The sequence below is a fragment of the Podarcis liolepis genome, assembly GCF_965112155.1.
Source record: "Podarcis liolepis genome assembly, chromosome: 2".
NCBI classification, from domain to species: Eukaryota; Metazoa; Chordata; class Lepidosauria; order Squamata; family Lacertidae; genus Podarcis; species Podarcis liolepis.
In genome coordinates this window covers 116,505,124-116,528,153 of record NC_139555.1, presented here as the reverse complement: position 1 = coordinate 116,528,153, position 23,030 = coordinate 116,505,124, and the positions used below count along the sequence as shown (strand labels likewise).

The following is a 23,030-nucleotide window of genomic DNA, read 5'->3' as shown; positions in this document are numbered from 1 at the left end:
TACAATAATCATGCCAATGCTCTTATCTGTTTACAGTTTATTTGTAAATATTCAATAAACCATTTCCATTCTGTAAAAAGTTTGTTATCTTGATTTATTTTTCCAGTAAGTTATGCCATTTCTGCATGTCCCATAAGTTTTTGTATCCATTCCTTCTTTACTGGGACTTCTTCTTTCCTGTCTTGTTTGGGCTTAGGCTGTGTACAGACTCTTTTTTTTTAAAAAAAATGATATTTATTAAAAGTTTAAAAATTACAGAAAAAAAGAAAAAAGACAACAATAAGAAAGAAAAAAACACATAGAAAAGCAATACAACAAAAAGAAACAAAGAAAAAACTAAAACACATATCCAATATTCCATATCTTTACCTTTCCTTTACTTGTTTCATCGACCTCCTCACACCTCCCTTTTTTGTATTCTAGTTCAATTCACTATTTCAGCAAATTCTTCCCATCTTTCTCAATTTTTATTCTATAATTTATCTTAACGGTCTAACCTTAAATTTTTTCATTTTAACCCGTTATCAATCAGCTTTTACTTAATTCTTTGTTGTATTTCTACTAAAACCATATAGCTTCATTCCAGCATCCTTCTAACACTCATTAATTTTACAATGTTTCTGTAAGTATACTTTAATTTTTTTCCAATCTTCTTCCACCGACTCTTCTCCCTGGTCTCAGATTCTGCCAGTCATTTCTGCCAGTTCCGTGTAGTCCATCAGCTTCATCTGCCATTCTTCCCTGGTGGGTAGATCTTGTGTCTTCCAATGCTTTGCAATAAGTATTCTTGCTGCTGTTGTAGCGTACATAAAGAAAGTTCTAGCCTTCTTTGGCACCAATTGGCCAACCATGCCCAGGAGAAAGGCCTCTGGTTTCTTCAGGAAGGTATAAATACCTTTTTCATTTCATTATAGATCATCTCCCAGAATGCCCTAATCTTTGGGCATGTCCACCAAAGGTGAAAGAATATACCTTCAGTTTCATTACATTTCCAACATTTGTTATCGGGCAGATGGTAGATTTTTGCAAGCTTGACTGGTGTTATGTACCACCTATAAATCATTTTCATTAAATTCTCTTTTAAGGCATTACATGCCGTAAACTTCATACCAGTGGTCCATAACTGTTCCCAGTCGGCCATCATAATATTATGTCCAACATCTTGTGCCCATTTAATCATAGCAGATTTCAACATTTCATCTTGAGTATTCCATTTCAACAGCAAGTTGTACATTCTTGACAAATTCTTAACTTTAGGGTCTAACAATTCTGTTTCCAACTTTGATTTTTCTACCTGGAAGCCTAGTTTTTTATCCAAGTTATATGCCTCCATTATTTGATAATAATGGAGCCACTCTCGTACTCTGTTTTTTAATTTTTCAAAGCTCTGCAGTTTTAATCTGTCACCCTCTTGTTCCAAAATTTCCCAATACTTCGGCCATTTGGCCTCCATATTGAGTTTTTTCTGAGCCTTTGCTTCCATTGGTGACAACCATCTTGGGGTTTTATTTTCTAACAAATCCTTATATCTTATCCAGGCATTAAACAGTGCTTTTCTTACAATATGGTTTTTGAACGCTTTGTGTGCTTTAACCTTATCATACCACAAATATGCATGCCGGCTGTGTACAGACTCTTGTTTACTCAGCACCCAGTGTGCTTCCACCATTGGTTTGGGAAGCTGTGCACACATGACATTAGCCCCAACCCATTGGGACCATGACACAGAAATAATGGGTTAACGGTAACCCTTGGGGACCTTCTCCTCACCCCTCAAGGCTGCTGTAATTGCTGGCCTCCAGGACAAAGTCATACTGCCAGAGAGCCACAGTGCCTCCTGTGGCTGCAGAAAGCTGTAACTCATAACTGCTGCCTGTTGTTTTTGCTGTGTTAGCAGCACTGAAGTGACCTCTCCAGAACACAAGTATGGGTCTTGTTTGTGTGGAGGTCCTGGGCTGCCCAGATAACAAGACCCCACCCCTCGGCCTCATGGATGTGGTCCAAAGGAAGGCAGTACAATACTTTTGGCACCAGCTGGGCTGCAGGAATTGCTGGAAAGAGGGTGTAGAAGGCGCCATCTAATCGCCTTAAGGGACTCCTGTTATGTACTGAACTTCTCACCCTGGGCCAGCAGGGGGATACTGTAGATAGTTCAGGTCCACATATGCAAATAAGGGATTGAAAGTGATGTTCAGTGATTGGATAGTTACAGAAAATGGTTACTGTTGCGTTCTAGTGGAGCTCTATATAAGCAGGCTGCCTGGACCCTTCAGTTCAGTTCTGTTCTGGCCTGTGAATAAACAAGAGCTGTTTGAAGAATCGCTTTGTCGTCTGATATGTTCACCCACAACTTAACAACTGCAGATTTTATTTAGGGTTTACGCCTTAGCCTTTTCTTTTCCTGAATACATCCCACAAGGTGGCGGGTACGGATTTTTGCTCAGGGTCTACCCCCAAAGGCTTTCTCACAAATGAGTATAGCTGCAAAGCAGTGGAGGTTTAGGATCAGAGTTTTCCTTCTCCTGGATGGGCTATTTTCCCTGGTTGATAAGGAAGGCTGCTGTGTAAATAATAAAAAATACTATACACATTAATTCCATGTAAACAACCTCATGTCTACTTTGGGCTTGGCTGTGTACAGACGCCTCCACTGCTGCTTTGGCAAGATATCCTGTATTTACCTTGTATCTATCATGCTGTGTTAAACATGTCACTGCAAGAGGGAGAGGCAATACGCTTCTGCCCTCCGTATTGTTAATCTTGGCCCCATACAGACCACACCCAGAAGTTTGGATAGTTTTTATGTGCACAGTAGAGCAGCCATGATGGATCAAAGTGGATTACACTATGACATGTCAATAGAAGCTCCTTGGACTTTTGTTCACATTGCTCATGGAGACCTTGTCAATGTGATAAGAGCAGCCATGAAGCCAAAACAAAAATGAAAGGATTACATTTTTTACTAACTAGCACTGGAATTTACAAAGTTCCATTGGGTCGGGCACCAGTGACACATTTGGGATCAAAGCTGTTCATCACCCCACCCCGATATAGTCATTCAGAGTCTACATTTTATGTGGGTCCACCAAAAGAACAGTAAAATTAAAGGAAAACTCAATGAAAAGGTGCAGCCCCCAGATCCTGTTCAATCAATCAATCAATCAATCAATCAATCAATCAATATTGCTATGAGTTTATGGGTGCCAGATTCCCCTAAATTCCTGGATTCTGATGTGTTAAGAACCTGGGGTGATGAGTCATTAAGAAAACAAAGGAAAGGTGATGGAGTTTTAAGAAAGCAAAAGAGAGGGGGCTCTGTGCCAGACAGCAAACATTTCTCCCACATACTTGCAATGAAGGCTCATGAAGCAAAGTGGTGGTAGAAAAGGGGCTATATTTCTTAAGTGAAAAAATGTGCGAACCAAATTCATAACATACAGGTAGGCAAAAGGCTATGCACACATTTGTGGCGTAAAACACAGTGAAGTTGTTTTGAATCACATTTGCACATTTCTGGGCTCAGCTGGTAGCAACCAGGGTCTGATCTGACTACAGGGGGTGTGTGGGTCCATCCCCCCCCCCATACAATAAGGCAGGAGGCAGTGGGAAAAACACACATGGCCTGGTTGTGGGGTGGGGGCTTGCACAATAAGGTGGCAGGGTGGTGGCCCAGGTGATCTCCCCCCAGAGGCTAGGGTGGAGGTACACACTTTTAAAAGAGAACTAAGTTCTGACTCTCCTCTCCTCTGTGCTATTATGATTAAAGCAAAATCCTGATTCAGCTTCCAGATAATTTTTTTTAATGCTTCTAAATTTCTTTTTAAAAAACAAAAATTAGCACAAAGAAGCTCCTATGCAATTTAATAATAATGAAAAGTAAAATAAATAATAATGAAATGAAACTCTTCATTAAAGCCTTGATTTTAAAATTTTGAGCTAAAAGCCTAGAAATTTATAGAGCATATTTCAAAAACTAGCAATTATCAGGTAAAACACTTAAGAGCAGCGACGCACCAGGAAGTAGAAGGGAGCATAACAGCCAACCAAATTCTCCCTTTCTATGTCTGTCTCAGTCACTATCTGAACTTTTATTTTCTCTTTAGGAAAAGATCAATAGCTACCTGGAGAACCTTAGGAAAGAAAGAAAGAAAATTCTGGCCTATGAAGCAGAACTGGAAAAGGAAAGCCAAGACCTCCTTGTACGTGTCACTAGTGTTCACTGGAAGGGAACAAGTGCTTGATGAATCACATCAGGACTGAATAGAAATGGGGAAATCTGTCGATTTCTGTTCATCTCAGTTTCATACATTTCCATCTTAAAGTCATTTCTCCCAGTTTTGCCTTTGAATCCAAACTGAACTGAATCTTCTTCCCATGTGGCAGCTCAGATGCACAGAAGATAAGATAGTTGCAACATTCTGATTTGCTATACAGACTGTTGAAGAAATATCTCTCTAGATGTGCACTATTTTATATCTATAGGAAATTCAAGTTGACTCAGTGTATTAAAGTAAACAGAGGACTGTTGGGGATGAGCAGGCCAGCTCTGCCCTGCTTCTCTGTTTCTGTTGATTTCCTACTCATGGAAGTGTGAGGTGAGGACTCTTTTATGTCCATGGAGGCTTTCTGAACATCTTAGAAACTAAATTATGCTGGGTTCAAAAATGTACAGGCAACCTCCATGGATAGAAAAAAAATCTCCTGGCTTTAGGTTGCCACCTTCCACAAGATGGAAACAGAGCTCTTTTTTTGCAGCTGGAACTTGCCAGATCTCAGTTCCAGCACCTCTCAGGCAGGTGCCATTGCCGTTGTAATAGTAATAGTAATAACAGTAATAGTAATTAGAACAAGGGATGTATTCATGGTGAGTTCCGGCACCTCTTTTTCTAGAAAAATAACACTAGGTACGGAAGGCAGGAGAAATGGCAACAGAGAAGGCAGAGCCACTGTGTTCATGCCTGCTGCCTCCCTGCCATGTTTACTTTAAATTCTGAAGAAGAGGGTCTTCCTTAGCCACTGAGGGCTTGTCCACACCTCCGCTTGTTCTGAGCCTAGAAATCATGGGTCAAAGCAGTTTCCCTTTGCCCCGCTCCTTTCCCAGGGAAAACCCACTGTTTAGTTCTCAGTCAGAACCAATGTCAATCCAGAGAAAACCCGAATTTCCTGTGCAATTTCCACAACTCTCCTCCTGGTGTTGTAAAGACTGCCCACACTCCAGACTCCGGTCTCCTCGTTTCCTCTTTCTATCTACTGCTTGCAGAAATGTACAGCAACTGAGATGCAGAAGGCAGAGGAGAAGTTCAGAGAACTGCACCAATTTCTGCTGAATCAGATCAAAGAGGTGGAGAAAGAGATTGCAGGGAGAAGGGATGAGCACCGGGCTAGACTCTCCAGGAAACTCTCCTCTCTTGAAAGGATCATCCAGGAGATGGAGGAAAAGAGTCAGCAGCCAGCAAGTGAACTCCTGCAGGTAAGATGGTGGCAGGAATAGCCCAAGGCTCCACTCCAGGAAGATGCTGCCTTGAAATCTGAAGTGCAAGTTGTGTGAGAAGGAAAATGATAAATGGTTACTGGCTTATACAGATGCTTCAGGTTACAGACTCCACTAACCCAGAAATAGTACCTCGGGTTAAGAACTTTGATTCAGGATGAGAACAGAAATTGTGCTCTGGTGGCGCGGCAGCAGCGGGAGGCCCCATTAGCTAAAGTGATGCTTCAGGTTAAGAACAGTTTCAGGTTAAGAACAGACCTCTGGAACAAATTATGTTCCTAACCCAAGATACCACTGTACTTGGGCCTGTGTTAGGGGTGAGTATGTATGAAAATATCCTAGAAAAACTACCCAATAGTTCAACTTACGTGCACAATGACAAGTGCGCCGGGAAGGGATGGGATACCACAAAAAAAAAATTGTGCAGCAAATTGGATGAAATTTAAGAAGTTATGGCCCAAAACTATCAATGGTGGGAAAATTCCTTAACTTTGCACTTAAAGGTGAATCCACCAAATGGGCACTTTATAAATCAATATGCAAACAGAATCACAGACATCTGTCAACATTTGCACTTCTCTGAAATTTCCAAACAGTTCTCCAATAATGCTTACAAAAAATTCATACAAGTTCATAAAGTGAAACTAACATAAAAAATCATTATATTACAGAAAATTGCTTTGCAAAATGTGTGTTTCAGGCAAAATTGGATATAAAAATATCTATATTAGGAGCAAGCCACACTAAAAGGCTGGTGAATTTTCAGAAGGACTTTTAAAAAATTGCAGACTGATGTGGAAATGTGGAGAGCTGAAGAGGGGAAAATAAAAAACCTGAAAGATTCCAAAACTGCCTGGCTAGGCCCTCCCTACCAAGAATATTTGTGCGTGTTGGGCAAACTGACACCAGACAGCCAGAGTCCCTCCATTTCAGGGTCTGAAGGGGCTTCTTACTGTGGCCTGTTGTGCATTGAATTCCATTCTCTTTTTCCCTCTAGGATGTGGGAAGCACCTTGCAGAGGTGAGTGGATCCAGCTTATTTCCATTAGCATCAGTACTTAAAACCTGGCCCTCCAAGCTCCTGATGGAAAGACTTTAGGACTCCACACTCTGTAATTTCACCCACAAAGATTGGGACCTTCCTTTTGAACTTGTGGCACCCCTATTCTCCTTCCAAGGATGATTTTACTTTTGTTCCTTTTCCTTTACTAGGAATTAGTGATTTGAAAGGTTAACCTTTTTCCTCCTCAGGTGTGAGAGAACAGAGAGATCGGAGAATCAACTGGCTTTTCCTCCAGAGCTGAAGGAGGAGGCCTCCAGATTCTGTGATATGAATCTCCGTCTGGAGGAAGTCATGAAGGAATTCAAAGGTAATGACGAAAGGCTGCAAGGATTTTATGCTGGGCATTACATTAGTCTAACACAGAACATGTTAGGCTCTTACTGTATTTTGCTCTTGCTGCAGACAGGAGTGGCACCATCATACCGCCCCCCCCCCCCGGTGGTCCAGCCGTCAACTAATTCCCCCCAGAATGTCCCATGTACATTGGCACGCTGCAGCATTAGAAATGGTGGCTGCCACAAATAAAGAAAGTCTACACCAGACTCTATCGTAAAGTCTGGGTTTTTCCTCCAATTTTATTCGGGGGGGGGGTATTGTTTTGCTGTTTTGTTTTACTTATTTTCATGTTTTTATCCTGTATCTTACTCTGTGTACCACCCTGAGGTCTTATGAAGAGCAATATATACATCTAAGAAATAAATAATAAAATAATGTGCATCTGTTTACAATTCCCTTTGCATGAGAGCTCTGGAATCCTCCTTCAGCAAGCTCAGTTTCTCATTTTGTTTAACCATTCTGGCTTTAATTATTTTCCCCACCACTTTATTTGGTGCAGATGTTAAGGTTGCATCCATCCGATTTAATGTTGAATATTTTTATTCTGCTTTTTAAAAGTCTTGTTTACCATTGCTGAGTTTTACAGTTTTCTTTAACTGGTTTTTTTCCCCTAAGTTCTTAATCATTTGTTCTACTGATTAATCTTTTACTTGAAATAAAGATAGAACAGGTGCTGTGTTACTAAGTGATATTTTTCTAACAAAATTAATTTCAGGTAGAGGAGCGTAGTGCTTAAACTTGTTATCTTTTTTCTTTCTCAGATGCTATGATATTCAGACAACAGTTTCAGAAAGGTAAATTTCCAATGGTGACCCAAATTCACAGGAGGGATGGGGACCGGCATTTAATTGGGGTTGTACAATCTTTTCTGAAGATTTTGGAACCCTTAATACAGTGGTACCTCGGGTGACATATGCTTCAGGTTACATACGCTTCAGGTTACAGACTCCACTAACCCAGAAATAGTGCTTCAGGTTAAGAACTTTGCTTCAGGATGAGAACAGAAGTCGTGCTCTGGCGGCCCCATTAGCTAAAGTGGTGCTTCAGGTTAAGAACAGTTTCAGGTTAAGCATGGACCTCCGGAACGAATTAAGAACTTAACTTGAGGTACCACTGTAAGTTATTAGCCCTAAAATGGCATTTATGTTCTTCATATGTATTGTCAAATCCCCGTTTTTTCGGGCGTCGTGTTCCAGGTTAAAATACACATAAACCTGCCCCATTACATGTCAGTTTCTGTCTCTCAGCTGATTTTGCCGCTCTTTTCTTCATCTTCCCCCAATAGCAAATGTCACTCTGGATCCAGACACAGCCCATTCCTGCCTCATCTTGTCCAAGGATCGGAAAAGCGTGAGATTGGCAGACAGAAAGCGAGATGTGCCCAATAATCTTGAGAGATTCAACAACTGGCATTGTGTGCTGGGATGTGAGGAATTCACAGCAGGCAGACATTTCTGGGAGGTCACTGTGGGAAGTGAGGGAGAATGGGCTGTGGGGGTCGCCAGGAAGTCTATAGGGAGAAAGGGCCGCTTTCCCTTCAGTCCTGAGGGAGGGCTCTGGGCTCTGGAAAAGATGGGAAATGGGTACTGGGCCTGGAACCCCCCTCATAACACTCCTCTGTCCCTGAGGGAGAAGCCCAGGAGGATCCGGGTGACTCTGGACTATGAAGGGGGACGTGTGTCTTTTTCTGACGCTGACTCAGGATCCGAACTCTACACGTTCTCAGGGGCCTCGTTCTCTGGAGAGACCCTCCTCCCTTTCTTTCGCCTGTGGGGAAATGAAACCCACCTCAGGATCTCCTGAGGAGACTAAATCTGCCTCTCAGGCCCAGCAGGAGTTTCTCTCCAGAAAAGAAGGGCTGAGATAAAACCCAACATTTTACCTCAGTTGCACTTTGGGCAGCTTTTTAGGGGCCGTGTGAGAAGATTACTCTACAATCAGCAGAAATAACAAAACAGACAAAAATGGTTGCCTTTCCCTGCTTTTTATTTCCCCTTTCCAGAATTCTCTCTGCAGATTATTTCTTAAGGAGACGGTAACACTTTTAACACTCCCAATATATGATGAGTTCCTCAAAAGGGCTCGGCCTCCATCATCTGGTTTCATTTTGCCACCTTCCTTTCCCCACATGACCCCCAGCAGCTGTTAAAATACAAACATTCACGGATTACTAGAAATTAACTCCTTTATCCACCTCAGGAGGGAAAGCTCCTTGCTGTGTAGACCTCAGACCGGAAGAAAACACAAATAATGTCTGTGCAGCACCAACTTCAAGCCTCATCATGTCCCCTGTTCCTCAGAGATTAATCTTCCTGGATTCAGTGGGGCTTCCGGACAATTAAATTTATTTACAGTTGCTGCATTAATCTTCTATAAATGTTGGATTCTGTATATCAGAGGCAGCCAACACAATGTCCTCTGGATGGTGTTGGGCTCCCATCAGCCCCATCCAGCAAGGCCAACTATTTTTTTTTAAAAAAATGATATTTATTGAAAATTTAAAATTACAGAAAGAGAAAGGAAAAAACAAGTAAAAAGAAAAGGAAAAAAGGTAGACAAAAAAGACATTAAACAATATAAGTCAATAAAAAACAAAAGTCCAAAAAACCCCACAAAAAACACAATACATCAGAATCAAAAAACAAAAATAAACAAAAAATTTAAAAGCAAATCCAATATTCCCAAATCTTTATCTTTCATTAACTTGTTTCATTGACCTCCTCACACCTCCCTTTTTTGTATTCTAGTTATTAATTATCTCAGCAAATTCTTTCCATCTTTCACAATATTCTGTCATTAAATTACCTTAATCTATTTTAACCTTATCTTACCATAAAAAACCCTAAAGCTTAAAACTTAAATCTTATTTATACCTAATCCTTTTTAACAAATCATATTTATACATAATTCTTTTTAACATTTCTACTAAAGCCAAATAGTTTCATTCCAACATTTTTCTAATACTCATTAATTTTACAATAATTTTCTAAATAAATTTTTAAAACTTTCTTCCAATCTTCATCCATCGTCTCTTCTTCCTGGTCTCGGGTTTTGTCAGTCCTTTCTGTCCCATCCATCTAGTCCATCAACCTGGTGACTTTCTATCCGAGGCTCTTAAGTCTTTTCCATGTCCCTTCTGCAGGTCTTCTTCAAGTTTATACCTGCACTTTACTTTATCTTCTGCTGATCTTATTCTTAATTTCCTTCCTTTCTCTCCAGCAAGGCCAACTAGTCAGAGATGGTGGGAGTTGTAGTCCAGTGATTTTTGGAAGGAACCAGCTTGGCTCTGTCTGCCCTATATAATTCCCACTGAGCTTTCCCTCTGATCCCAAGCCCCACCCTGGTTATGGGATGTTTCCCCAAAGAGGGCCTTTTCACTAGCAGGTAGATCTTCGTTTTCAAGGCTATCATTCAATGCTGTTTAATTCTTAGAACTATTTTGTTTCCACTGTTGCCATTTTTAGTGCTGCATTTGTGGTTCAAGATCTTATGCTGATTTTTATGGTTTTTGTGCCGATACAGATTTTATGCTGATTGCTTTTAATGAATTGCATTTGTTTTTAAATCTGTGAACTGACCAGATCATGTGGTTAATTAGGAGGTATAGGAATGAAGTGAAATAAAAATAAAGTGAAATAAAAGCTCCAAAACTCCCTCCCAGGCTGTCAAGGGTCTCCCTCGATTGCTGCTGTTTTGCAGGAGTATTCAGCAAGATGTCATTGACGCAATAATAGTGCATTAGTGCTGTGTTTATATGGGACAATCTACATATCATTCTGCTTTAGGGGTTATTCTGCGATTCTTCCCCAATGTTAATGGTTCATTGCCATATGAAGGGGCTCCCATGTCTTTTTTGTGAACCGCCCTGAGACCTCTGGGTATAGGGCGGTATATAAATTCAAATAATAAGAATAAGAATAAGAATGGAACAAAAGCAGACACTCTGCTCTAATATTCCTGACACAGAAAGCTCTGCAACTTCTGCCTTGGACTGATAAGAAATGAAGAAATTATGAGTGTTGCACCAACAACCAGATCCCCTCTTGTGCCGCTAGACCTCTGGCCCAGAGAGCCCTAGTAAAGAAAACCACATAGAGCCGGAAGCCAAACTGTCGCCTTCAGTCAGGCACACGACCGAGAAAGGGAACTCGATTTGAGGATGGCAGGATGTGGGGAGCAGGGCTTGAATAGAAATAGTGTCAGTACTTAATACCCTAACCTAACCTCTGGTTTGACAGTCAAAGTAAAGAAAGCAGGCTATGTACTGGTTGTAGGTGAAAGGCTACAATTGGATCACATCTCTCACTCTCCCTGACCACTGGGGGTGATGGAGTCCAGCAATGTCTGGAGTGCCACCGATTTCCCATCCCTGACCTAACAGGACAAAAGAAAGGAAAGTGGAGGTTGTTTGTCTGGAGCTCACTCATACACTCCATACTCCAAAACACCGCTTGAGGTTGGGGCGAAATGGGAGTTTTATGTCTTGGAAAGAAGGGCTTTAGGGCTCATTTTTAAGTCAGACTTGCAGTTCCTCACAGGCTGCTACTCATTTCTGAGGAGGAATTGTGTGTGGAATTGACAAGAACCAAGTGGATGGTACACATCTTGAAACACTGAGTGAGAGAAGAAGAAAAAGCCAAGAAATCGCAAGCATGCATTATATACAAAATTTATTACTCATTCACACTCCCAGCTAATTTCACCCATCAGCTCTTAGTAAGTTTTAAAAAATAAATGAATTTTATTAGTATTTTCCACACAACAACAACACGAAAGATATCAAAAAATAACAATACACAACACACAAAAATCAACATTCGAAAACAAAAACAAACAAACAAAACAACAAAAACAAACAAATCCATACCTTACAAGTTAATATTATAAACACTAAAATAACAAGACATTGACTTCCACCAATCCCACAGCACCTCCTTTATCTCTCATTGTGTCCTCCTGTTTTCTTTATCCTCTCTATCCTAACATCTAGATATAAATCCTTCTTTCATATCCTTTCACTTCACAAGGTTATTCCAGACTCAGCCAGGTTTCTGCCCTCGAACCTTGACTTTTGAGGTATTCATTTAGGCACTTCCATTCTTCACTTTTTGGTTTTTGTCTTATTATATCTGTCAATTTGGCTAATTCTAGGTATTCTGAGAGCTTACACAGCCACTCTCCCCTAGTGGGTAACTGATTCCCTTTCCAGTACTTAGCCACCAGGATTCTTGCTGCAGACGTTGCGTATAAGAAAAAAATAGTTTTGTATTTTGGAATATCGTCATTTAAAATTCCTAAAAGGAATGCCTCTGGCCTTTTACTATATGATATTCTTAATATTTTATTCATTTCTTCGTGGATCATGCTCCGAAATTTCCCAATTTCGGGGCATGTCCACCACATATGGTAGAAGGTTTCTTCTTCTTCACTTATTATTGTATGTTTTATTCATTTTTGCAAGCCTTTCTGGTGCCAGGTACCACCTGTGATACATTTTCATATAGTTCTCTCTTATTAGGTAACATGCTGTAAAATTTATATTTTTTGTCCATAGTCTTTCCCATTCATTATATTCAATTGGGTGGCCCTGATCTTGTTCCCATTTTTTAATAGCGTCTCCTTTTTCCTCCTTTTCTACTTTCCCATTTTGTAACAGTTTATATATTTTTGAAAGAGTCTGTTGGTTGTTATATAAAATTTCTTTTTCCCATACCGAGATTTTTTTTTTTATCAAACCCCTTAAGCTTACTATCCTTCTCAAATATTGTTTTTAATTGGAAATATTCTAACCAATTCACCCCCTCTCTTTTAATTCTTCAAATTTCTTTACTGTTGGGCAATCTTTTATCTCTTCTACGAATTCCCTATGTGTTTGCCAGCTATCTTTCATATTGCTTCTATGCAAGGCTGATGACTCTATAGGTGATAGCCACCAGGGAGTTTCGGCTGTTACTATTGTTTTATTTTTCCCCCAGACTTCGAATAGGGCCTTTCTTATACCAAATGATTAGTGAATCCTCTATGTGTTTTTATTTTATCGTGACCCAGGTAGCCATGCCACCCGAAAACTTTATACTGTACAGTCGTACTTCTGCTTACGTATCCCTCTGGATACATAAACTTCGGGATGCGAACGGAGCAAACCCAGAAGTATTTTTCCGGGTTCCGCTGCGCATGCATGCGCAAAAGCACTCTACATGCCCTGCACATGCACAGAAGCAATCCTCTGGTTGCGAATTCCTCGGGATGTGGCCAGACCCTTGGAACACATCCCATTCATGACCGGAGGTACCACTGTACAGGCTTTTTATGCAGTATATTCAAAATTATTATTTTTTTAAGTACAGAAGAAGCACTTGTACTCCCCCTTCTTGGAAAATAATGGAGATCTTGCTAAAGGAGGGATACAGAACCTGTGGTTCTCCAGGTGCTGCTGAACTACAACTCCCATCATCCCTGACCATTAGCCATCGTGGCTGGGGGTGATGGGAGTTGAAGTCCAGCAACATCTTGAGCACCACAGACTTCTCTCTCCTGCCTAACCAAAGGGCTACACACAATGGGATACCCAAACGAAGAAATGAGCTTTCTTTCCCTGCCATATGTATTGATAGAAAACCTAATGAAAACTTAATTAATGGAGAGGAGTTTTTCAAATTCTCATACAGTGGTACCTTGGAAGTCGAATGGAATACGTTCCGGAAGTCCGTTCGACTTCCAAAATGTTCGGGAACCAAGGCACGGCTTCTGATTGGCTGCAGGCGGAATCTGCGGAAGCCGCATTGGACGTTCGGGTTCCAAAGAACGTTCGAAAACCGGAACAATCACTTCCAGTTTTCAATCATCGGGAGCCAAAACGTTCGACTCCCAAGGCGTTTGAAAACCAAGGTATGACTGTACATTGGCAGCATTGTTCTAAATGAGAACAAATTCTTGAGCATCTACCCTTATGTTTTCTTTTCAAATTTCACACATCACCCCAAAACAAAAGCCCACGTGGCACTATCTTCCTAGTGCAGAGTTTATAAAGGTGAAAAAGCCTTGAGCCAAGTAACAACCCTTATGGAAAACTGCACCAGATTCTCTGGGGAACTAGTGTGCTAGAGGAGTCTTGGAAGGCCTATCCACATTCACACTGTCTCATAAGAGCAGCAGGGGTACGGAATGTGTGGCCCCTCCAACTCCCATTAGCCCCAGCCAGCCAGGATAACTAATGGTCAAGGATGATAGGAGCTGGTCGTCTGACTGTATCTAGAAGGCAAAGAGGGTCCCAATCCCTGCTCCAATACTTCTGATAGAAGCTATGATCGTGGGAGGGGCTGCAACACAACTTTTGTTGAGATGCCTGCCCTGTTCATAATCTGCACTCTAGTCTCCAAGATCTTGCTACTTCTTTAAAAATGAAATAATAATAGTAGTGTTTTCCTCCCTTCGCTCGACACCCTGCACTCCCTGAAGCCTTCTAGAAAGGAGAGCATCCCTACAATATTATTCCAAGTGTGGTGCAGAAGAGGGAAATCCATTTTCATAAGCCTAAACTCTGAAACTTTAGTTTGGGTACCTGGCCTTATATATAGGCAACTCCCCATTTGTGTGTGATCGGCACATGTGTGACCACTGACAGTTTTCAGCACTGAAAAGGGGATGGAATGGGGGCAGAGCAGACTTACACACATCCCACTGATGCACATGGGGACCAGGAACACAACTCCCACACAAACGGAGAGTTGCTTGTATACAATCATATTGAAGGAATGGCTTTCCCAAACCCAAAACTGACTGTGAAGGCAGTTTGAAACTGCACCAAAATCCCTATTTTCCCTTAGCTAAAATCCATTAACTTGAGCTCTGAGTCAATGTATAAACAGAAACCCGGCTGTGCTCAGAGCCCTCTCCTTTATCAGCTTGTGACGGCAGGGATGACCCTGACTGCACCAGTAGAACAGAAAAGACACATTTGTACCTTATCTTATGTGCTGACCACAAAAGACGCACAGACCTAAGTCCGGAACAAGGCCAAAGCGTGTTCTCGGAGATGACAACCTCTTCCTCCCCGATAAGAGTAGGAAGAGGAAGATCCTTTTATGGTCAGAAGTACAGGAAGGAATTCCCTTTTACGGTTAAGAATACCAGAGCAAGAACATATGTGATGTCAACCTGCGTACATAGGCTGACGTGGTTGGATTCATATGGGAAGGAGGGAGAGGGTGCCTGGAGGATATATATACTGCATGAAACTTGTCATTTCTTTGGACTTGCTGTGGACTTGATCACGCAAGTGCCTTCTGCTATCCGGAGAGCAGAATAAACTCTTTCTTTGAACCAACCTCGGTGTCATTTGACTTCCTTCCTCCTGTCCCGGAGCAACAGAGACCCAATTGATGAACTCCAATAAGGCTACAATATAAGGTGGCAGAGTCTATAGGCAGCATAGAGTGCATTGTACTGCTGCCGACTGTAGCAAGAAAAAACTATTTATCAAAATGTTCCTCCATGTTAAAAAGGCCCTGCACACAGAAACCTAGTGCATCAGGGAGCAAGCTGGGCTAGAACCATTCTTCCGCATGTGCTAGATTTTTACTTGCCCAGAGTGTTCTCATTTTAAAAAATTAAAAATGAATCTGGGAAATTAAAAATGGCAGGTCCTGCACCTTCAGTTTGAAAAGGTGCAGGCCAGTCTTTCACCACACCCAGCCACGTGCATAAGGCAGGCTATGCGCTCAGGACCACTTACCACTGCTCCTCTGCTGCGTATGTGGTTTTTAAAAACGCTGCCCAGAAAATCTTCCCATCCACGAAAAATGTTCAGCGATTCGTCAACCCATGTGGAATCCAGAAGACGCTTGCCACAGTTGTGAACCACTTCCGTATTTTCTCTCTCTATCGGCGGTGGCTTGTTTCCACTGGCAATAATGGGGCGGAAGGCGGGGAACCCAACAGTAGGTGGTGCCAGAGAGTCAATGACAGGCAGATCCAATTAGAATGCTAGTTCTCCCCTCTTCCTTCCTGCTGAACTCTACAAGGGACATCCTAAGACGATGGAGGCAGCCTACTGGCTGGGCCACTCCCCAGATTGGTGGCAAGTTGAGGGCAGGTGAGGTAGGGGCTGGCTGAGGGCAAACCAAAGTTGAGTCACCTCTTCTGCCAACTCTTACACCAGGAGAACCCACACTGAAGCTGGCTCTATGCTCGGAGCACTGCTGTCGCAGGGTCTCTCCCCACCATGAACCTTCTTGTGTCTATTCAGGGCGGTATTACGCGTGTAGCTTTTCCCGCACTCAGCGCAGTGATAGGGCTTCTCTCCCGTGTGGGTCCTCCGGTGCCTGATGAGGTTGGACTTCCAGCTGAAGCTCTCCCCACACACGGAGCACCGGCAGGCTTTCTCCCCGGAGTGGGCAATCTGGTGCCCCATCAGGAAAGCTCGCTGCTCGAAGCACTTCAAGCAGTCTGAATCACACCGGTGCGGGTTCTCTCCCTTGTGGTTCTTCTTGTGCGTCAGGAGGTCGATCCGGTGAGAGAACCGTTTCTCGCATTGCGGACACTTGTAGATCTTCTCGCCAATGTGGGTCCTCTCGTGGGCAACCAAGTCCAAACTATCGCCAAAAGACTTCCCACAATAGGAGCACTTATACACTTTCTCTGCTTCCGGTGGCATTATCCGGTCTTCCGGGAGGCTGATCCCATTCTCTTGGCCTCCCTTCCTCCCCTCAGTGCTCAGGAGGTTCTCAGGAAAGGTCCTCCTGGGTGCATTTTTAGCATCTTCCCCACAAAGCAGAGCTAGGTTAGGCTTGCTCTCTTGGAAGCTGTCAACCTGCTGCCGAGTCTCAGGAGCCTCCTCTACTTTGGGACCCCAAAAACACTCCCCCATGGCGATTTCCAGGGATGTCCTCCTGTGACTCATTCGCTTAGGTGTTCCTTGCCAAAAGGTCTCCTCAGAATTGAGCGCTCCGTTGCCGTTTCCTGAAACAAACAAGAGAAATGACATGAGAAGGAGAGAATGGGAGGGAGCCTGCACTTTTTGAAAAATAATAATAATTTAAAATAGTGTTCAGCTGATCAGTTGGTAAGATCAGGGGTAAGGAAACTGTGGTCCTTGTGGTAAGGTTAAAAAGCTCACTGGGAAATGATATATAATGAATTGAAAAGGATGTTTAAAATAATGTTTGTAAAAAAACAAACAACCAGAAGCTTTTCTTTTGGGAATTATAGGGACAGAACTACCTAAATTGTATAGAAACTTATTCATGTATGCTACTACAGTGGCAAGAATGTTACTCGCCTCGAAATGGAAAGAAGCAGAAGTCCCAGCAAAGGAAGAGATCCCTGGCCTCTTAATTTTCCCACAATTCCCTGGAATGGGAATTGCCTCCCCTCTTGTACAGGAGTGGTCTTCTTCTCTCCTGCCCCACAATGGTAGGCGAAACTAGAGCCAATAGATGCTCGCTTGGCCTCCTTCTTGTCTCCCACTGAGTTACAATGGCTCCTCCCCAATGTGGTTTGTATTAAGTTTCAGTAACATAGGAGAAAAACTATTTAAACAAAACAACAATAACATATTTTTTTTTAAAAAAAAAAACCCTACCAGAGTACATATCAGTTATTATGGGCATTACAAGAAAGATCTATTATGATATTTATGGTATCTGAAGAAGTGTGCATGCACACGAAAGCTTATACCCAGAACAAACTTAGTTGGTCTCTAAGGTGCTAATGGACAATTTTTAAATTTATTTTATCTATTATGAGCAAACCATGGGTTGTTTATGGGAATCATTTCCTCCCCGTAACAATTCCTTGACTGCCCGTTAGGAAGAGGGTGCGCTTGGTACATATCCTCTCCACAGATGGCAGGGTATTGGTCTTCTGGCTATGCGTGGACTCTTATTCAGAAAACGAGTTCACTATTAATATTTATAGAATACAAATAGCATTCCAGCAACCAATTTGTGGAATTTGCTGTCAGAAGATGTGGCAATAGCAATCAGTTTAATGACTTTAAAGGCGATCAGATAGATTAATGGAGGGAAGGACGGTTACCAAAAACCGCTATATGGAGCCTCCATGTTCAGGGACAGTGTAGCAGCAGGTGGGGGAGCAACAACAGGGAAGGACTATGGACCTGGTGCCTCAAGATAGGCCTCTGGTTGGCCACTCTGGGAAACAGGATGCCAGGCTTGGACTATGGACCTGGTGCCTCAAGATAGGCCTCTGGTTGGCCACTCTGGGAAACAGGATGCCAGGCTTAGATAAGGTTTGGATCCAGCAAGGCTTTTCCAATACTCTTAAAACTTAGCATAAAGGTATGGTTTTTCGTTTTGAAAAAGGAACTGCTTCAAATAACAGCCTGGTAGCATCCCTGGAGTCACCCCTGACAACACTTACCCAAGAGATCGTCCTCTCGCATCTTCACCGAGTCCGTCAGATCCTGCTCCAACAAGGAGGCATTATTGTCTCCCATAGGCCTCAATGCCTAAAAGAGAAAGAGTGCAACTCAGTACGAAGCATAGCACCTAAAAGAGGGTCTTCTCCAACATCAATCATCTCTGACACTAAGAGTGGCAGGTGAAGCCTTGGTGGGGGTATCACCAAACACCACTGGGGGGTTTCTGGTTGGCCCATGACAGGGCCTTTATAGTGGTGGTTCCCTATTTGTGGACCTAGCGAGGTGCATTTGTCTCCTTCGTTATTGACTTTCGGGGGGGGGGATTAAAAACACTGATATTTAACCATGCCTTCGGTGGCTGAAATGGCACACAATGAGATCTACGTTTTTTTGAATGTTTTAAATTGCTTTTAGAATCTTTTTTCTCCCCGTTATAATTGATGTGTTTTCCATCCTGGGTGTCTTCAGGAGGAAGCGTGGGATAGAGAATGAAATAATTATATTAGTAATTTCGTGTGGTGTGTGCCACAAGACAAGGGAAGACCTGTTCTCTGCCATTACCCCCCCCCCCCAATCCACACAAAGCCCTTGACTGCCCTTCACATGATCGCACCACCAGTGTAAGCAGGAGGACCTGGAATTGGGTTCTCTCTCCATCCTTCTTTAATATACAAACAGAGTGGAAGAGTAAAGAATGATTAGAAATGTAGTTCAGCAATATCCAGAGGACCACAGATTCTCCTCATCTCTGCTCAGACAAAACAGGAGTTTAGAGATCATCTCACTTTTTCTTCCGGCCTCCCTTGCATCTCCACACCAGCACTCTCCTCCTCAGACAAAACCTCTTCTTTCACCTTCACAAAATACTTCGGGCTTCCTGGAGTTTCACAGCCAAGGCCTGGCAGGGTGTGATCAACGCCTTCTCCACTATGTCCATGGCTGTGGTTCATGATCCCCTTCAAAGAAGCCTGGGATTCCCTTATATCAGACACCAACGAGGACTGGGGGCAGGGAAGCCCAGAGGGAGAGGATGCTGCTGTCTTCAGGAAGTTCAGGAACTGGTCTTCCCATTCCAGCTGGGACCTAGAAGCGGGAGTCTGTTTGGCCTGCGGCAGACTTGCCCCACACAGAAACTGTCTCTCAGTCCCAAGTTGGACAGCAGGAGTCTCATTTTCTCCTCTTTCCATTCTCTCCCCGGGTTCATGGGCTGCTGCCAACTCCCATGCTTCCACATTCATTCCTGGCTGCAGCTCCTGGACTGGAAAAAAAAGAGAGTGTAAGAGCCTGGCATCTGGATCAGGCCAATGGCCCATCCAGTTCCAACATTCTGTTCTCACAACAACCTTCTGAGTGCAATATTGCTGTCCTCACTTATGACTGCCAGCAACTGGCATTCAGAGGCATCCTGCCTCTAACCGTGGCAGACACTGGGGTCTCAAATTTCAGTGGAGGCCTGTGCAACACCCAAAATCGGTGGCACCCTAGCCTTCCATTCTACATCATAGCTGCAGCGCCCCTAAATCCACCTTTCCAGTAGAGGTGGAACGTAGCCAGCCTAGCTGGCAGATATTGATAGCCTTGTCTTACATGACTTTGTCTAAGCAACTTTTAAAGAAATCTAAGCTCCTTTTGCCTCTCCTGAACCTTCCAACATTTGGCTTCCATTGGATGGTTCACTAATTTGGGCAATACTACCCTCCCCACCCATCATAGTATAACTTCACTGAGGAAAGTGAGCCCAGACTCTTGAGGGCTTGTACAGTCGTACCTTGGAAGTCGAATGAAATACGTTCCAGAAGTCCATTTGACTTCCAAAGTGTTCGGAAACCAAAGCGCGGCTTCTGATTGGCTGCAGGAAGCTCCTGCAGCCAATCTGAAGCTGCAGAAGCCACATTGGACGTTTGGCTTCCAAAAGAATGTTCGAAAACCAAAACAATCACTTCTGGGTTTGAATAGTTCGGGAGCTGATTTGTTCAGGAGTCAAGACGTTCAACTTCCAAGGTACAACTGCACACACACACAGCTACACACTCTTAGCCCAATATATCCCTGTCTCTCACTCTCTATGGCTCATGTCTGACCACTCTGTTTTTTCCCATTTTCCCAGTGTGGTTTTACAGTCAATTCTTCTTCCCAGGAAACTCTCAGAATTGTAGCTGTGAAAGGAACAGGTGTCTCCTAACAATTCTCAGAACCCTTCAAAATCACATTTCTTGGGGACTCTGTGGAGAAAACCATGACTGTTTCAAGTGGCAGGATACTGTACTGTATAGTGCATATGGGGCCAGACAGAAGGGATGGCACAGAGCCTTCTGCAGTCCTGCAACTCTGCCCACCGTTGGCTGTGCCCCACACTGGCTTTTCCTATGGTGAACAAACTTTCATAGGAAAAAGATTGCCCCACCCTAGCACAGATGCATACATTTTCATTTATCTTACTCAGGTTAGGAGGGAAAGCTTGAGGGCTGAGAGGGTAGTCCACTAATCAGATCTATCAGGCTTCTTTGGTCAGGTGCGACAGATGCCCACCTTGCATTTGGCCACTGAACAGAGAATTAAAGTCTCCAAGAACAGCCCAAGAAAAGCCATTCTGATGAACAAGTGACAAGAATCAATATAATGGGAATGGCTGGAGAATGCTAAGGCTGAGTGTTATCTTGACACTTGATATGGAAAACCACAAGCTCAACCTGGCCTTGTTGACATCCTTGAGTTCCTGGCTGAGATGCAAAAGTACAGAGTGGCCCATCTAGTCTAGCATCCTGTTCTCACAGCGGCCAACAGATGCCCATGGGAAGCCTGCAAGCAAGACCTAAGTGTAGCTGCACTCTTCCCTCCTGCAGTTTCCAGCAGCTGGAATACAGAAGTAAGACAATGTAGTCTTATCCTCCAGGAACTGATCTCATCCTCTTTTAAAGTCACACAAGTTCATGGCTATTACTGCCTCTTGCAAGCTCCACAGTTTGTGTACAGAAGTATTGGTTTGAGGTGTGTACTTAGGATGTGACATGGAAGGAAGCTGGAGATCCTAGGAATGGGAACCAGCTAGAGGGGGTCTTATGCAATAGGAACATTAGGGTTAGCACACCTTCAAAGATACTTACCCAGGGAGGCTACCATCCCATAGTTCTCTGCCATGACTTCCCAGTAGAGCGCCCTTTGGCCTGGATCTAGCAGAACCCATTCCTCCTCGGTGAAACACACGGCCACCTCTTTGAAAATCATAAGCCCCTGTTAAGAAGAAGGGCATGGAGGAAGATTCTCATTCCTCTGAAGCCGCCTTCTATCACATCACATCAATGACATGATTGAAATTATACATGGTACGGAGAGAGAAAAAGTTTCCCTCCCTCTCTCATAGCACAAAAAATCCTGGGCAGTACCCAGGGGGGTATGGGGTGCTAGGGAAAGGGTAGCACCTCTGGTGGGGGATACATTGTGCTCCCTGTACCTAGTTCTCAAACATGACTCCTAGAAGCTGTCAGCACAAGACAGTCACTACTCCCTGGGAATGGCTTCAACTGGTCAGCTAATCCAGGTGAGGGTAGCCAATGGGTCTCAAACCCTTGGTAAGGGACTTCCCCTGCATGCGAAGACAGGCTCTGACAGGTTGAATGGATGAGACCAATAGTGAGTCCAATGGTCAAGAGGGGGTTTCCATACGTGCTGTAGAGAGAAATGAGAGTGAGATGAGGCTTGTCAACCTGGGAAGGGAGCCCATGTAGGAGAAGGAAATCTCTGGTCCTAAACCTCCACTGCCTTGTGGGTTATCTTCAGAAGAAAAGGCTAAAGAGAAAATCCAGAGTGGAGTCTCTAAGGAGGTTGCATGGCACCTTTTATGCCTCCTTCTGGGCAACTCCCGCAGCCAAGCTGGTGCCAAACGTATTGTTCTGATTTCCCTTGGACCATACCAGCAAGGTTGAGAATGGAGTCTTGTCCTAAGGGCAGCCAAGGCCTTCACACACACACGGCCCACACTTGCACTCTGGAGATGTCACAACAAGGGAGATAGCAGCCAGGAGCTCCTTCGGTGCTGCTAACGCGGTAGTTTCGAATTCACCCCCGGAGGCACACTCCATTGTCTCGCTCATGACAGCCAGATGCCAACAACAACCCCGCCCACCTAACTGCGTTGCCCCAGCCACTCTGGGCGGCTTCCAACAGGCTATAAAAACCCAGCATAGCACAGAGAACTTTGCGCTGCAGGTCTGTCTGCCTTCAACTTAGGGCGATTTGGGTGGGGGGGACAAAGGGGAAGCGGGATGAGGATCTCCCACTCCTCTGAACTCCTTGGAGGAAAGAAGAATTAACAGCGCGAGAGATGCAGGACCAACCCCAACCCCGCAACCCTCACCAACCTCGCAGGGCTGCAAGGAGCAAGAGCCAAACAATGCGCGCCCAGCCAGCAGCCCAACCCGGAGACCCTTGCTCCTCGTGCTAAGCCTCTGGGGAGCTTCCCGAGCAGCCCGTTCTCCTGACCTGCCTTTGGCTCTCCATCTCCAGCAGCCAGACGTCATCCTCTGCCCTGGGGGGTGGGGGGTGGGATTCACAATCCCAGCTCTGCAGCAAACCGGAAGGAAGAGACCGGCTCTCGTCGACGCTTCCGGCCATAAACCGCCCACCAGCTAAAGCAGAGCCCACCATAGAGGCTGCTCTGGGTAGAGCGACGTCCCCATCAGGGTTGCCATGGTGAGCCGCTCTACCCTCGTTCTATCTTTATGGGTGGTTATTAAAGATACTTCCGGCTTTCCGCTCCTC

General features: G+C 43.8%; 2 protein-coding genes across 3 annotated transcripts in view; one reads left to right on the top strand and one right to left on the bottom strand.

Moving 5' to 3' along the window:
• Positions 1–10,543, top strand: part of LOC310699272 (zinc finger protein RFP-like) — a 30,647-nt gene extending 20,104 nt beyond the window's left edge. Inside the window, exons 10-16 of the mRNA XM_083486894.1 lie at positions 4,104–4,199; positions 5,261–5,470; positions 6,489–6,511; positions 6,742–6,860; positions 7,651–7,683; positions 8,175–9,346; positions 10,113–10,543. Coding sequence (XP_083343020.1) covers positions 4,104–4,199; positions 5,261–5,470; positions 6,489–6,511; positions 6,742–6,860; positions 7,651–7,683; positions 8,175–8,692 — 999 coding nt within the window. The 3' untranslated portion in view covers positions 8,693–9,346; positions 10,113–10,543. The remainder of the gene's footprint in view (positions 1–4,103; positions 4,200–5,260; positions 5,471–6,488; positions 6,512–6,741; positions 6,861–7,650; positions 7,684–8,174; positions 9,347–10,112) is intronic.
• A 999-nt stretch (positions 10,544–11,542) lies between these two features.
• Positions 11,543–23,027, bottom strand: LOC310701510 (uncharacterized protein). Of its 2 annotated transcripts, none has more exons than XM_083492513.1 (5): positions 22,752–23,027; positions 21,377–21,503; positions 19,058–19,530; positions 18,272–18,359; positions 11,543–16,849 (listed from the first exon to the last, which is right to left on the bottom strand). In XM_083492513.1, exons 1-5 carry the CDS (start codon positions 22,914–22,916, stop codon positions 16,041–16,043), a joined length of 1,662 nt encoding a protein of 553 aa, XP_083348639.1. In that variant the 5' UTR covers positions 22,917–23,027; the 3' UTR covers positions 11,543–16,040. The 2 variants fall into 2 exon arrangements, with proteins under 2 accessions (XP_083348639.1, XP_083348640.1); XM_083492514.1 differs by having other exon boundaries at positions 22,756–23,024.
• Between the last annotated feature and the right edge of the window lie 3 nt (positions 23,028–23,030).

What these genes read in the sequence shown, in the direction of transcription:
- LOC310701510 (XM_083492513.1), bottom strand. Translation starts at nt 22,916, where the DNA reads ATGGTGGGCTCTGCTTTAGCTGGTGGGCGGTTTATGGCCGGAAGCGTC. An exon ending in TGGGATGGTAGCCTCCCTGG is followed by an intron (nt 19,531 to 21,376) that starts GTAAGTATCTTT and finishes TTTTTTTTCCAG; the next exon opens with TCCAGGAGCTGCAGCCAGGA. An exon ending in AAGGGAGGCCGGAAGAAAAA is followed by an intron (nt 18,360 to 19,057) that starts GTGAGATGATCT and finishes TTTCTCTTTTAG; the next exon opens with GCATTGAGGCCTATGGGAGA.